The following is a 16,122-nucleotide window of genomic DNA, read 5'->3' on the forward strand; positions in this document are numbered from 1 at the left end:
ATTCGGTTTATTTCTTTTGGTGAACAGCGAATAGGTTTGAAGTGGTGTGTATCTGATTGAGGAAATTCTAGCCACACAACCAGAAGTGATTTGGGAGTCATTCGTACGCACACAAATCCGGTATGCATGTAAATGCACTCGTGCACATATATTATGAGAAACAGGCTTTTAGTCAAGAGGTGTGGCAAAAACAACAGGGTTAACATAATGCACTAGAGAAAAGAGTTGATTTGGTGAGCGGTTTTAGCTCCATACATGCAGTGTGGATTTGATTTCTGAATCAGATACCTCAATATATTTGATGTTTGTGTGAGAGAGACAGAGAGAGAGAGAGAGAGTCACTTTCTCTACTGGTCTCACTTAAAGCGAATTAACCCATCAGCTCAGGTGAACCCATGTGATACACCTCAGGTCCAACTATTGCCTTTGGATTATTCAAATGGGTTGTCAGGGCCGAGTGTGAGTGAGGAAATGTGATTGGCAATGTGCTGCGCTATTTAAGATGAGCTGAACGCACAGATATATTGAGAAAGAGAAACAGAGAGAATGAACATTGGATAGATAGATAGATAGATAGATGGATAGATGGATAGGTGGATAGATAGATAGATAGATAGATAGATAGATAGATAACTGAGAGAGAGAGAGAGAGAGAGAGAGAGAGAGAGAGAGAGAGAGAGAGAGAGAGAGAGAGAGAGATTGGCAGAGAGCTGTGGTTTTTCACATCTGTGTTTTAACCTTGAGGCTCAGGCGGTTGAGGTGCAGCACAAAAGCGTTATGTTCTCTGTATCTATGTGTGTGTGTGTGTGTGTGTGTGTTTGCACCTTTCACTTCCTGTCTTAGCTCTGTCCCAGTGCAACTGTGTGTTTTTCCATTCCTTCACGAAGAAAGCAAATCAGCAAATTGTATGTTTACAGCACTGCTCCAGATCCACTAAGCGCTGTAGAATCAAAGAATATAAAGCCAGATTCAGCCCTGGGTACAGTTCCACCATGGCTGATATTTTCACATAAACACAGGAGCGATGTCAGGACTGAGGAATGAATCACTCTTTCAATTACCTGCTGTAGTTAGGAGTGGTCTGTATCATACAGTCATGCATATCGGAACACATGCTGTCACAGTATAGTCACGCACTGTATAGAGGTCACTGCTCTATAAAAAAGCTCCTATTGATCGAAATGACATGTGCTGCTCAGCCTGGGAACCCTTCATGTGAAGTGAACCTTATTGAAACGTATTATACTTTGTCCTATACATTTGTTTTTCAAGCAGAAAAAGTGAGAAGATCGACCTGCTTGGTTTGAACTTTGGCACATTAACGAATCGCCAAGAGTTCAAACAGAGCATGGTTTTGATGTAAGAGTTTACTGTATTAAGTATTACTGTATGTGATCTATTAAGATTTCAAATTTCTTTCAGTGCACTGCAAAAACGGTTTCTAGCTTGGTAGCTAACTGAGCCCACAAAGCCACAAGCTAACTTGCTATTTCCCTACTACACTAGTTAGCATCATCAACTCATGTAAACTTGTAAGTTTTTAACTTTTTTAAATCAGCTATAGCAACAAAAAATGCTAACACCCTGATAGGAATGTTATCTAAATGAAAAAAATACCAATAACATAGGTTTGCATAATCAGATATTTAACTGTCACATGGACCAGCACTGCTAACTCTGACACAGATTCAAAAGATGAACAATTAAGCTTGAAGTACTGTCTTACATATTGTGTACTCTGAATTCCTGTTTACATAGTTCATTGCTTTTAAATGGACTTTCAATTGCTAAGGCTATTTAACATGATGTAGCAGATCACTAGTTTGAAACAAGCTAGTTAGCTACTAGCTTAAGCATACATAGTGCAACAAGATAACTTTAATGACTCTTGACTTTAAGAGCAGTCATAATGTGATTATTTATCATGCTATTTATTTATAGCTACAGAAAATTGCAAATCTCAAGCAGTTAGTGTTATCTTGATCCTGCTATAAGGAAAGTATAGTCATATTTACACATTGACTTTCCTGAACCAAACACACCTGCTTATTCAAGCTCATTTCAAGCTATTTTATGCCAAACTGAGCTCAAGGGGGATTTTAATTTCCCAATTCAGGCATGTAGGCCACTGTGGCTTTCATCTCTCAGCTCGAGCCAGAAGTGGGTCTCCTGCTAAGTGCACTAGATAGCATCTTGGCCAGTGACGTGCTGTAAGTTGTGTTAGGATTGCTGTAGCGACCTGGGGCCGTCTTTGCTGCGCTGGTGCCGTCCGGCTGCCATCTCCCTTTTTGAGAAATTCTACTCTGCTGGCTGGACCTTGGCTCGCTTACAGCCCTGGCACAGGGTGAAGAGATATGCTTTGGATGGAAAGACAGGTTTCACAATGAAAGGAAAAACACAATGAATGATGGGTTATAATGTGCGATGACATAGATAGTGCTTAATTGTATATGAGTAAATTCATTTCTTCAGAGATCATCAGCGTTAGAGCAGATTTCATCCTCCCCTCTCCTCTTTGTGTGTGTGTTTTTCACCGTGCATGCCTGTCATGTGTTGTTTGTGTTGTGGAGGGTGAATGATGTAGGCAAGGTAGAGAGCTTCAGGCCTTTTCCACTTCAAAGCACCTCTGTGTGGATTTCTGTGTGTTTGTGCATGCATGCATGCGACAAGCTTGAGCAGGACAAGCAGAGCCAGTACAGTGAAAACATGCACATATTTCTTAAGCGAGGCGGAGGCAGCGAGGAAGCCAGGAGAAGGGAAGAGAGTCATTAGGACACAATTAGGAAGGAGAATCTATGAAAATGTGAAGTAAAGGTGAGAAAATGGTTTGTCGGGGAACAGCACATTCATGAGAACTCTTTTCAAATAGGCAGCTGAAATCACACAAAATCAATATGCACACTAGCAAATTAGGATGTTAGCCGACAGAGCTGAATACGTGCACGGTTGTGTGTGTGTGTGTGTGTGTGTGTGTGTGTGTGTGTGTGTGTGTGTGTGTGTGTTTTGTGTGCACAAGAGGGGAAAAGTCTAGCTGAGATGGAGGGAGAGGAATGGAGGTGGAAAGAGATTGAGAGATAAATTGAAAAGTTGCTATTTTTAGCACGCACTCAGGAGGCCATTAGACCTATTGTTGAATTTAGGTTTCTGTTGTTTTTTGGCAAAAGTGGGTGGCATTGTTGCATGTGCAGTGAAGTGCACTTCCAGTTATTTGATGTTTTGTAGTGCTGACAGATTCAGTTTGTTTTTGTTTGTTTGGATAACTCTATGCATGTGTGTGTGGGTGTGTGTGTTTGTGTTTGTGTGTGTGTGTGTGTGTGTGTGTGTGTGTGTGTGTGTGTGTGTGTGTGTGTGTGTGTGTGTGTGTGTGTGTGTGTGTGTGTGTGTGTGTGTGTGTGTGTGTGTGTGTGTGTGTGTGTGTGTCTGTGTGTTGAATCCATTAAGGAATGAGACCGCAAGTACTTTTGTTGTCTTGACTGGTCTGGAGGGCCTGGCCCCATTAATGCCGTGCTCTCATTATTCGGTCTCCACAGTCTGCAGTACTACAGAACCATCCTGAAGCGAAACTGAAGCCGTTTTCAGACATGATATCTGAAAAAGCATCTGGAAAATTGGGTCTGGTACATTTTCGGTAGTTTTTCTTATGAAGAACGCAGAAGGAGCTGTTAGGGTCAAACACATTCAGGCCGGATTCTGCTGCAGAAATTCTTTGTTCACAGTACATCGACATCAGCATCAGGTCTTAACGTTAGGAGATGTTGAATCATCTTGTCTTTCCAAGTGTTCTTCTTTGGCGCCTTCTACATGTTGCACCGCTTTATAACCTTGAGATATTTGTATTCCTTCAGGGTTTTTTTTGTTGCTTTTTGCATCCGTTAGAAACGTCATCAACTTAACCACATATTATGAAGGGGTTTCCGAAAACATCCAGAACAACTGAAAGACGTTTTACATACATTCTGTTCTTACATACAGCTCCGCCAGATTATTTCAGTAAAATGTCTGTAGTTCAGTGCAGGTCTGAAAGGACATTAAAGTATCTCTCTATTTGACTTTATCTTTCCCCGGCTTTCAAAATATGAAAACAAGTTGTGACAAAATATTCTCTTTCCATGCGTAGATATCGTAGTATTTAATGAGTGTGTAGTTCTGAATGTTGCAGAACCAAGGTGGTATTTTCTCTTATTCTAACATGTGCCTTCATTTAAGTGGATGGGAGAAATAAAGAAGTGATACATTGAGTAATGAAGAGTCTGTAGAGTAGGTACAGAGGGTCAGAGAGGGCGATCAATGAAGGACAAGATGGAGAAATTAATTAGAGCCGAGAAAAGCACGAGTTGACCCCTTTCACCTTAGAGAGCACAAGGAGAAGAGAGGGAGAGAGAGAGAGACACCCTGACACTGAAAGTTTAAAGCTTTTAAAAAAATAACTCGGCACTTGTGGTAAACACTATCATTCATTAGCATAGTATTCAGGGTTTGGGACATATAGATAGGTAATAATGTGAGGGAAAACCATCATAAAGCGTTGCAGTAAGTTGTTGGGCCACCGCGAGCCAGCAACTTCAATAATTCTCCAAAGTCTGAGTTATTTGCTCAACACAATCTCCGGATTTGTTCCTGCCAGTCTCCAGTAAAACCACTGGATGAGTCTGAGTGAGCCCATGTGAGAAAACGGCAGATTGTTTCTAACAAGTGCCGGACCGTAAACTTGAAAAACCTGCAAAAAGAATAGAAATATCAGTGAATTCCACCGAAGAGAAGAACATCATTCAGTTTTTCTCTAATTTGTTGTTGTGATGATGGTGGTGAAGGTTCCTTTAGGGTTTTGTTAACATTCGCTGATCCCTTGTGTGCTATGGTGTGGGGCATTGTTGTCCCGGATGAGATCACTCCCATCAGAACTGACAAATATCATCAGAGTGCAAAGATGATTACTCACAACAACTTTATATTGATCTGCAGTGATCCTTCACTCTAAAGGGACCAGTGAACCTGAACCCTGCCAGTGAAAAGGCCCCCAACGGACTAACAGAGCCGAAGGATCCCCTCACTGGAGAGGTCAGAGATCCTGGCCTGTACTCTTCTCTTGTTATATGACACACATGCACTTGCCCACGTGGTGAGAATATGGTAAAGGGTGACTCATCGGACTGTATCACTTTTGTCATCGCTGCAGAGCAGTGCCTGTGGTTTTTGCACCACTGAACTCTCCAATGTGAATTCATCTTTGCACACTGAAGGGTTTATGTACTGCAGCCATGTTTTAATATCCCTCTTTATGTGATTGTAAACCGTTTGTTTTCTCTTGTACAAAATCACGTCGTGTATCGACCTCCTCAGGCACCTGAGGATGAGCTGCTCTAATGAACGAGCACTAATGAACGAGCATTACAGTCGTCTAATGTGGGCTGCTGAGCACAATTTCCGACTCTAGTGACTGACGTCTTTCACATGAATAATAATGCAGATGTTACTTTTCCTAAAAAACACTGGGCAGTTGAAGCTCCTGCCATCGGTGCCCCGATAGTGAACCCTGTTCCAAAGTCTCTGAGATTCTCTCCTCAGTCAGAATCAACTGGGCCAGCTCAGCATTTGAGCACATTGCCACAGAGAGAGACGGGATGCTAATTGCACACATAACGACTCATGTTTATCTAAAGCTCCACGTTGAGAGCTGCAGATTCAGCTCAGGCTGCTGAGTGGAGGGTTTTTACTGTGAAAAGATAATGTGAAACCTTTCTCATGAGGCAGCATGTGCATTGATAAAGTTCCTCACTGCAGTCTTCTATTGAAATCTGTAGGATTCCATTGCACTGATACATACGTTGGGTTCAGCAACAGTTAATATGAAATGTTTGTGTCAAACTGCAGAATCTGCAAACAAAGAAAAACCACAAGCATCAGTCAGGAAATGCCGTCTCTTATTGTGTCTATTTCCTCAGCCGTTGACAGCACAGGAAACAATCTCACAAACAAGAGGTGCAGATGGTCTTAAGGTGTAAATGTACATCAGCTTCCTGAATAAAAAATAACAAATTGCAAAAGTGCAATGAGGCAATGTTTAAGATTAACATTCAACCTAATTTTAACCAGCACTGAACATTTGTATCACTGAAATACTTACACCAAAGACAATCTTTATAAATGCTGTACAGAATAGATATTTGTAGTTCTGCATCTGTATAATAATACTTACATCTGTTCGCTCACTCAACCACTTGTACACTTTAACCTATATAAATACCCACTTCCTGCCCTGCCTGTGCTGAAAAGTTTAACTTGGTAGAGTCGCTGTTACTTTACTGAAGTTGCTGCAGATACAGGACATGCAGTTTAAGCATATCTAATATTTAAAGAGACCCTGAACACTTCAAGGTGTTTTGTTTTCAGCTGTAAAATAAATGATATGACCATTTTTTTTATGAATACACTACTATTGGTTATAATACCACATTTATTTCTAGATTCATTTAAAAAAAAACCTACATTTATAGGTCGATCATGGCTCCAGCTAGTGTTTTAAAGCTTTTGACCATATAGGTCAAATGTTTACGTTGAGTCAACCATTCAGGACGTCCGTGTGTCAGGGTGTTTATTTATATCTAATCAAAGATATAGATATATCTTTCTATAAGACAAAAGAAACAGTGTCCACAAGGTTAACCAAGGTTACAGTAGGACCTGGGGTTTCTGTAAGCATGTTGTGGTTATGGTCAGCTTAGGTTTCTAGAAAATGACCCTATGTCAATGTGTGGCAAAAACAAAGTGTATCTGAGCATGTGTGTGTGAGTAAAGGTGAAAACAGATGAACTAACAAGTAGGTCTACAGGTTATACCATGTGACAGAGTTAATTAAACCACGGTCCAGTGTTCTGTTTACCCAGCGTTTTCATTCCTGGGTCTTAATGGACGAGTAGAGACATTAGACACTCCCTGATATCAGACCAAACTCAGAAAGGAAAAGATGGGTGTGTCTCTGTCTTGTCATTTTCTTGGCAAATCACTCACTTCTAATGTATGCCTTGTTTATTCAGAGTTATTTAGCGTCTAAATTTTAGCCTCTGTCAACACATCTACACACAATTGACTGAATCACGTGATTGTGTTTGTGAGGGTTTTTCAGTTTAACAGTTCACTTTCAAACCAAAAGGGAAAGGGGCCAGTTTCTATCCTATGTTGTGTCAATTGCATTTGTATTTATTGGATTTGTTCGAAAGATGCTTCCTAAAGTGGTTGGTTGGTTGATAAGTTGATTATTTGGACTGGTTAGTTAGTTGATTGGCTGGTTGATGGTTTGAATCACTTATCCTCATTATGAAAATTATTGTTCTGAGCTTCTCATAACTTTGGAGGACAGAAGTTGTCAACTATAAATTATTTCTTATTGGTGTTGATAAAGAAACTGGTCTACCGGATAATCTCACAGTAAAGTACTTTCCAGAGAGTCAGGTTTTACTGTCCGATCCTCTAAAAGTCCAACGTCAGCCTGACATGAGATCCTACCTCACTCATACTAAAAGCCTCATTCCCTCACTTATCTGTAAATGACGCAACACATCAATTCCTTTTTTAAAAGCCTGTCATCGTCAATAATTGAAATCCACTTTAAATTGTTATTTTTTATAACCTGAAGCTGAAAGCATAGTAAAATATCAATTTATTCCACTGTTTAGATAACGTCCCTTTGATGTGTGTTTATCATCTATGGTCCAGAAACAATTGTATTTCGTGGCATAAGGGGATAAGCAGCACATACGCACTCATACATAAAGACACAGGCACGTTTTTGAACATGACGGGAGAGAACTGATGTCAACACATCACCATTATCTTGACTAAATATATTCACGCTTCATGTGTTTGTAATTCATAGTGTGTTTTGTCTAGAATTCCATGTGTTTATTTCCTTTATGCAGTTTCCACCCAAGAACAAATACAAATCTAATGAAAATTATTTTCTCTGTCTCTGCAATGCTTTCTCCTAAAGGAAGTGGAGGTTTGTGTGACTGCTTCTTAGTTTTCTACCTGTCATGTATTTTTTATTGTAAATGTCATGTGAATGGTGTTTTTCATGATTCTATGTGTCGGTTAACCCTGTTTCAGGAGCCTGGAACGTGGTCTCCAACCAAGTCCTTCGATCAAGGTGGGTGTGAGTGAGAGAGCTGGAGACACGCACGTACGCACACACACACAAACACACTAAAGCTGTTTAGTTTTTTTCGTCTTTTTAAGTATTTTAAGGGCAGGTGCTCACTTTTAGTCTGCATTAGTATTCTGGGTCTTACACGATATGTCCTTGTATGTTACACAATGTACTGCTCTGCAGCTGCTGTAGCACTTGGCCAAGAAAAATGTCCCCATGAGGACAATAAAGTCTATTTAATTTGATTCGATTTGAAAGCTGAACAAATCGTTAAATTTAATATTTTGCCTTTTGCTAAAATGTTGAATCTGCATTTATTTACTTATTTGTTTGCCTATTTATTTGTGACAGTGCTCATTTAACAGGCAAAATACTGAAAATGGGCCAGAGTAATCAGTATAGGCAGATTTTGATTGGTTTTCTCAAGCCAGTTTTACATGATTAAAATAGATGATTACGGACAATACAATGCAAAACTAAGAAACGACACAAAGTCACAAATATGGAAGCAAATTAAATCATATAAGAGCAAATGCATTGATTACACGTGATGACACGGTTGTTTAGCTTCATGCCATATCTAAAAAAATTGTATATAAAAGTTGATAATAACTTGTGTTTCTTAAGACAACACTGTGATAAACAATGGCGATATGGCGAAAATGACTTTTGGAGAATAGAAGCACAGGAGGAACAGATGAGCCACAATAATGTGTATGTGTGTATTAGTGTCTTATATTTTGTAGGAATGACAGGTTCTCTTATTCTTTTTACGACTCTAACCCGTTGATCTTTGCAGCTAAAAAAGAAAACAGGAAGGTTTTATATTTTTCAATCAACTTCATGTACCATTGTATTGCTGACAGTTATAAGCTCATACACACACATACACACAAACGCCCAGGCACACACACACACCCAGGCACACCAGGACATGAACATATTCACTCTCACTTATCACGGTATCCTCAAAAACACTCACATGCATCCCAACCCACCTACACACACGCACGCACACACACACACACACACACATACACATACACACACATACACATACACAGACACACAAACACACAGACATGTCAGGGAAACAATAGCATTAAATGTTGGAGGATGGAGGCAGGATAATCTAGCAAAGCTGCTCAGGGATTACAGTAAGGTTCTTTAGAGCAGAGGTCGTTCACAAACCGCTCTGGGATCAGCTGAGGGTCTCAGATCTGGCTGCTAGGTGCCCCCTCCAAACGCTGATTTGGGGTCAGAAACAGCCGGCTGGCCTCGGACAACAAAGATCACACCCCTCCACCTCAGATACAGATCCAAAATCTGCTCTTAACTCAAAAGCCATGTACGGCTCGCGGCTGCGGGGGCTGATGCCAGATCAGCTCGAGGGATCTCAGCAGGAGCACAAATGAGATCGACACTTCGCGCAGGCTGATATGAGGTCATAAGACGCCTCTTTAACCAGTTCCATCTGTTTTTAGCTGTAAGGATACTAAGCGGTATTACGGCTTTGAGTTTGGCGTGAGAGAGACATTGTATACTCTAAGCAACTGTGGCTGGAAGCCTCACACACACACACACACACACACATATATACACACACACACACACACACATAAACCTCTTAACACCTACCCACAAAGCTTAGATCTCTACAGATGGAAGGAAATACGTGGTCTAACTAGGAATCATTGATCTTGAATTTCGAAAAACTGAAAAACGTAACCTGGGGACATTTTCTCTGTGTTAATGCTCGTGGGCTTAATCTTTCTAGGAAGCTGAAAGAGAATGGCTGTGCCCACATGCACATGCACAGTGCACATGCATACGGTTAAATGAGGTCTCGTACAATATGGATGCTCTCTGTTCTTTAGGCCTTGATCCAGCCAAGGACCCCTGTCTGAAAATCAAATGCAGTCGCCACAAGGTGTGTGTTGCAGAGGATTACAAGACGGCCACTTGTGTCAGCCAGAGGAGAGTTAGGTAAGAACATGATCATTCACTCAGACACACACACACACACACACACACACACACACACACACACACACACACACACTCAGACTTGCTCTTTTGATCAGCCCGATGCTTCAAAGCTGTGCGTCACATTTGCATTCAGATGCTTCTGTGACAAATCCTCAAATGAAAGACGAATGACATCGGATTAGGAGAAATCAAATCTACTCGTTTCTTTTTCCTCCCTTTTATTCTGCTTGTTTTTTTCTCCATGTTTTCAGCTGGTCCACTGGTCGCCCAGCTCTCTTGTGACTGCTGTGTGACATTACTGTTTAGTCCAATTACCCTCTGCACTGACAACAACTTGCAACGGACACAAAGTCCTGCCAAGTGATGTGAATGGGCTTTGTATGCGTGTGTGCTTCTGTCTGGGATACTGCAGACTGGACAGAGGAGAGCAACGCCACAGTGACCTCATTTCCCTATTCTTAGCAACAACACAATTATGATTACGGACTGCAAACACACCGCAAAGTAATCACATGTAAATCCCAAATCCTTGTCTCATTTCTGAAACTGGTGTAAGAACACGAAGATGAAACACAAACTCAAAACACAAGCTTTCAATGAAGCGGGAGGAAGAAGCGTTCCATTATGATGAAGGATTCAAATGACATTTCATTTGATGTTTAGTGTGTGTGTGTGCATGTGTGTAAAAATCCGTTTTTCATTCTCTCTCCTCTCTAGTGTTAAAGATGCCAATTTGTACCACAGTCCGGGGTCAAAGTGCACGCCCTGCCCCGTGGTCCATCCTTCACCCGTCTGTGGAACCGATGGCCACTCCTACTCCACCAAGGTGCCCGCACTCAGACGCACACTCAATCACATCGTCGCTCAACCACATTAGAAACATCTGAGGACACCCGAGACACGATTTCATTTCCTCCTGCCGAGACACACATCCTCAATTTATTTTCACTTCTGCCTCGGTCTCTCAGTGTAAGTTGGACTACCAGGCGTGCATCACAGGAAAGAAGATCGCTGTCAAGTGCCCCGGCATGTGTCCCTGCCCCGCTCAGCCCGAACTGAGCTCTGCGGAGAAGAAAGGTACGCGTTTCTGCGCACATGACACATGCACAGTGCGGGTTTTTGCAAATATAAACAGTGAATTCTTCCATCAGTGGTGTCCAAGCCCCTTCCCCACAAGCCAAAGCTCTTCTGCTCTACTGAAGCATGATACTGAAAATCACTACAGGATTCAGGGTCATTGAACATCCATACGTAGTGATCGGATCTCAAGTGGTCAGCGTTGAGTACACACATGGACAATGAGTAAAAAGGACATAATTTGGTCTTTTCGAACAAAAGTTATGTATTTGTGTATTTGCATATACATCAGGGAAGTGAGATCTGATCACATGTGGTCACAGGAGACACATTCAGGAGGCATTTTAATACCAGGTGTGAACAGGCCAACTTATCGCTGTCCACCTGTGATGGGATCTCTCAAGACGGATGTTACCAGCAGGTCTGATCAGGGTCTGAGTTCTCATCTCTGTGAAGAATCCTTAATGACTGGTGCTGTTACTCCGCAGTGTGCAGTGAGTCGGACCTAAAGGAGGTGGTGAGCCGTCTGAGGGACTGGTTCAGAGTTCTGCACGATAACGGCAACCACAAGAGAGTCAAGATTCAGAAGCCGGAGAAGAACAGTGAGTCACACGACACCAGCAGAGTCCAAATACCTTCACGCATAAACACGGCCACACGACGTACATTTGTCCTCTTTTCTTTCTGCAGAGTTTGAGGTCGGGGCGTCACCTATTTGCAAAGACCCTCTGGGCTGGATGTTCTCGCGCTTGGACACAAACTTCAACCTCCAGCTCGACCAGCCAGAGATCAAGAGCCTGTACCTGGACCGGAACGAGCCGTGCTCCGATGCGTTCTTTAGGTCCTGCGACACACATGCGGACAAAGTCATCACCAGCTCCGAGTGGTGCACGTGCTTCCAGAGGTTCACAGGTACGGGAAGTGCACACACTCGCATGCAAATAGAAAACACTCACAATGCATTTGTGCCAGGACATGTAAACACAGATGTCATGATTTTGTATTGTGATAAACATCATTGAAAGGGAAATTGTTGTTTAATTGTTCTCTTTTAAATAATAAGAAAGGCAGGCAGTTATAGGTATTTAAAAAAGTTAGCCAACCCTTATTTGGAAAAGAAAAGAAATAACAACAGAAAGAAATCATAACCCACTATTTACTGGTCCATTATAAACATCTTAAAATCACAGGTTATAGACTGACCTATTATGGCCATTCACCGTTTTTCACAGACATGGAGAATTAGGATCAACACTTTCACTTTTGCATCCACGTAAAGTGCTTTGGATGATTTGGCTTGAGTTCCGGTCTGTTAACAACCTGTCAGTCTTCAATTTACTAATGTCTCTGTGTTCCCTGATCTCAGCATTTACTCTGAGCCCAGTGGTATCAAGGTCAGAGCTGCATACACCAGAACTTCCCCCACCGTAAACTGGTTCCCAATTCTTCAGAAGCTGCATTTGAACTTCAACTTTAACTAGTCTCATTTCAAGGGGCATTGAAACTTTCCCGTCATGTTCAACTGCAGCTCTGTTGCTAGGAGACAGCGGTAAGGGCGGAACAATCTGGCGACGAAGATCCCGTGTAGACCAGTCTGTCTAATTTCGATTCCTCCTTTGTGGGTCATGTAGACCACTTCCTCCAAATTGGGACACAGCTATAGAAGTGAGGAGACATTTCTCAGCCAATCAGATCTCAGTGTACAGAATGCACTGTTGATAATATAAATCTGTAAAAAGCAATGTTATATAACTCAATACAATACACTGCATTAAAATGCTATTGTTTGGGACCATGGATGCAGGATTTTAGTTTTCGGTCATACAGAAGCAGTATATACCGATGAGTCACTGACGCTGCAGTTAGGACAGCAGAGACAGCAGGATAAAAAAAACACCATTGACAGCACAAAGTACACAAGGTCAAAGGTCGGAGGTGTTCACAGAACAACAGACTTCTGCAGAGTGTCCTGTCTCTTCTTTTCAGATTCTCCTTGTAAAGCAGAGCTGTCCAGCATCAACAAAAAGCAAGCGGGGAAGAAGCTTCTCGGTGAGACGCACACACACACACACACACACACACACACACACACACACACACGCACGCACGCACGCACGCACGCACACACACACACACACACACACACACACACACACACACACACACACACACACACACACGAGTGCTACCTGGCTTCATCTTGAATGTTTGTGTCTGTGTGGTTTGCTTTGCATGTGTAGGTCAGTACCTGCCTTCCTGTGATGAGGATGGTTACTACAGGTCCCACCAGTGTCACAGCAGCAGCGGACAGTGCTGGTGTGTGGATCACTATGGCAACGAGGCGGCGGGTTCACGCACCCATGGCCCTGCAGACTGCGGTAGGCAAAACCCTGAGGAGGATAGACAGAGCAAGATGTATGCGTTTGTGCAGCGGAACAGAGAGATGCAGCAGGTTTTGGAGTGAAAATAATTTATAGATGCAAAATGATTTTTTGTTCTGTACGAAATCTGTTAAAGTTTCCTTCAGTTGTAAGTTTTTGTGTTGATCTGTCTCCAGGCGTGATTCTGGAGTCCTCTGGCGACCCCGGCAGTGGAGACTCGCTCTTCACAGACGACGATGAGGATTCGTTTGTCCTCAATGACCAGGCCGGGATGGACGATGAGGACGATGAAGACGAGGACGATGACGACGAAGAATATCTGTCGTAATTTTAAAAGAACAAAACAGAAAACAAAAAAAAAAACTGTTACTGTTTCTTTTTGTTTGTTTGTTTGTTTGTTTGTTTGTTTGTCAAACTGCACGTTTCTAGGTGACTCCCCCAGGCAGATACTTAATCGTACTAACAGCCTATGGACTACTCTCTGTGTATCGTTTGTTCATACGTTAAAAAAGAAAAAACAGTACTTATGGCAAACGTTAATGATTTTTTTTCCCTCTTGTCTTAAGTATACATTTGATTGGCTTATGGCACTTGTTCACTTGTTTGCCAGCCGACCAGAGAAAAAGACGAGGACTATTTCGACAACCACTCCAGCGCTTTGGATTTGGTCACTTGTGCAAAGACTTGTCCCATCATTGGACGATCCATGTACTCTATTGTGTCCCGTCTTTGTGCAGCACTCCGGCGCCTGAGTGTGTTGACACCAGAGGCGCAATGTTAAAGAGATTTCCCCCCTTCTTCATCCTCTTCATCCTCTTCCTCCACCCGTTTTCTCCTTATCAAATGTTCCTGTGTATAGGTGGGATGTTCATGATGTAGATAAGAGAATATTGCACTCTAGGTTTATTTCCATCTTGATTTGTAACTGTGACTGTAACTGTGTGAAAAAAACAAGATAAGAGTTAGACATGCTTCATTAGGGGAAATAAGGCAAGACAAAAAAAAAGAAAAACACAGTGTGAGCTGGATAACGATCAGAACCGACATGCGAGCTGTTTTCACCGAGGCACAAATCAAGTCAAATCATCTCAAAGCTCTCAGCAACGAGGACAGACAAATTCACTGCTTGGTCGGTGGTGTTGTGGGTGGGGGGGGGGGAGGCGGGAAATGTCATTATTATCTATTTTTCTAATCCACCGTTGGATGCAAACAGAAGATGAAACAGATTTGTCGTAGCGCGTCTCACACTGCGCGACGTCGTAGAAACCCAGAGGCTCAACTGTAAAAATTAGAACGAGGCTTGAGGTCGGAAAAAAGATAAAGCTACATTCATAATTCATATCGTCCTAAACTGCTTGAGCCAGACATCTGTGTGATGAACATGTCGACTGACTTTCAATGCGTTGGTGGAAGGAGGCGCCTCGAAGTAACTGTGTCCCAAGAAGACACAGTGGTTTGTTTTTCTTTCTCATTTTCAGAGAATTCCTTTGAATTGAGCACGCGGTGACAGAACAAATCTCTTTGCACAGAAATCAAAAAAACCGCACAGCCGTGCGGACCTGTTGATGGCGCCTGGCGTGGGGTTGGGGGGGGGGGGGGTGAAGGGTGAGGTGTGCCTTGTACTGGGGGAGGACAGATGGCAGTAAGAGTTGGGAGAAGCATGCTTACCGGACCGACTTAAGCTCCGTCATTACACTTGCATATAGGATTGGCTTTACTGTTGAGCTCCGATACTTTTGGTACGGCTCGTGTTTTGGGTCTCTCTCTTTATTACGGTGGGTCACATACATACAGGCCATATTTCAGATCCTTTGAGTTCTTAGCTAGAATGTAAAGAAGCACAGAGATAACTAGCAGTTAAGTCAACACTTAGATTCTGCTGGATTTCAACATGTTTTATATATTAGTACACCGGCTAGAGGACGCTTTGGTTAAGACAGCTTTATATGAAAATAAAATATTCATCCTAACAGTGTTTTTGCTTTGACTCCGTTCCCCCCCACCCCCAAAAAAAAGCTTGATTTGTACCTGATCTGCTCTAACTGCGTGTAGTGTATATCTCCTGGGGTTGAAAACAGGAACCGATCCCGGATTTGTGTATTCTTGATAAAGTGACCGGCTACGCCGACCTGGGACCTGCTGTATCTATATTTTCAGTTCCTCAAACTGCTGTCTCGCTTCCTTTTGAATCGAAATTCCTGTTGAAATTCCATGTTAAGAGCTGAAAAGTGCCATTTAATTGTCCTTTAGCATCCTCACTATTATTATTATTACCATTATTATTGTTGTTGATGCATCTTTTGCTCCCCTCGTTCCTTTTAACTTGGAATTTCAATTCGCTTTATGGACCTGAAGAAACCTGCAGTCCTAAAGTGTTGCTGTTACATGAGTGTGATGACATGCAAATCATCCTAATGACCTCAGACACTGTAGCCACTCTCAACCAATCACACACTGTCGTCACGGCTCTGATAGAGTTCCAAGGTTATGATACAGATGCATTTTTTACAGTGTATGTATGATTTGCTGAAA

At 42.2% G+C, this 16,122-nt stretch overlaps 1 protein-coding gene across 1 annotated transcript in view; it reads left to right on the plus strand.

Moving 5' to 3' along the window:
- The window catches only part of spock3 (SPARC (osteonectin), cwcv and kazal like domains proteoglycan 3), a 17,090-nt gene extending 1,923 nt beyond the window's left edge, over positions 1 to 15,167 (plus strand). The window contains exons 3-11 of the mRNA XM_061083567.1: positions 8,104 to 8,143; positions 10,021 to 10,129; positions 10,850 to 10,958; positions 11,101 to 11,209; positions 11,698 to 11,811; positions 11,900 to 12,121; positions 13,196 to 13,258; positions 13,450 to 13,587; positions 13,767 to 15,167. Of these exons, the coding sequence (XP_060939550.1) occupies positions 8,104 to 8,143; positions 10,021 to 10,129; positions 10,850 to 10,958; positions 11,101 to 11,209; positions 11,698 to 11,811; positions 11,900 to 12,121; positions 13,196 to 13,258; positions 13,450 to 13,587; positions 13,767 to 13,918 (1,056 nt within the window). The 3' untranslated portion in view covers positions 13,919 to 15,167. The remainder of the gene's footprint in view (positions 1 to 8,103; positions 8,144 to 10,020; positions 10,130 to 10,849; positions 10,959 to 11,100; positions 11,210 to 11,697; positions 11,812 to 11,899; positions 12,122 to 13,195; positions 13,259 to 13,449; positions 13,588 to 13,766) is intronic.
- The last annotated feature ends 955 nt before the right edge of the window (positions 15,168 to 16,122 follow it).

This window comes from Limanda limanda, chromosome 2, assembly GCF_963576545.1.
Source record: "Limanda limanda chromosome 2, fLimLim1.1, whole genome shotgun sequence".
NCBI lineage: Eukaryota > Metazoa > Chordata > Actinopteri > Pleuronectiformes > Pleuronectidae > Limanda > Limanda limanda.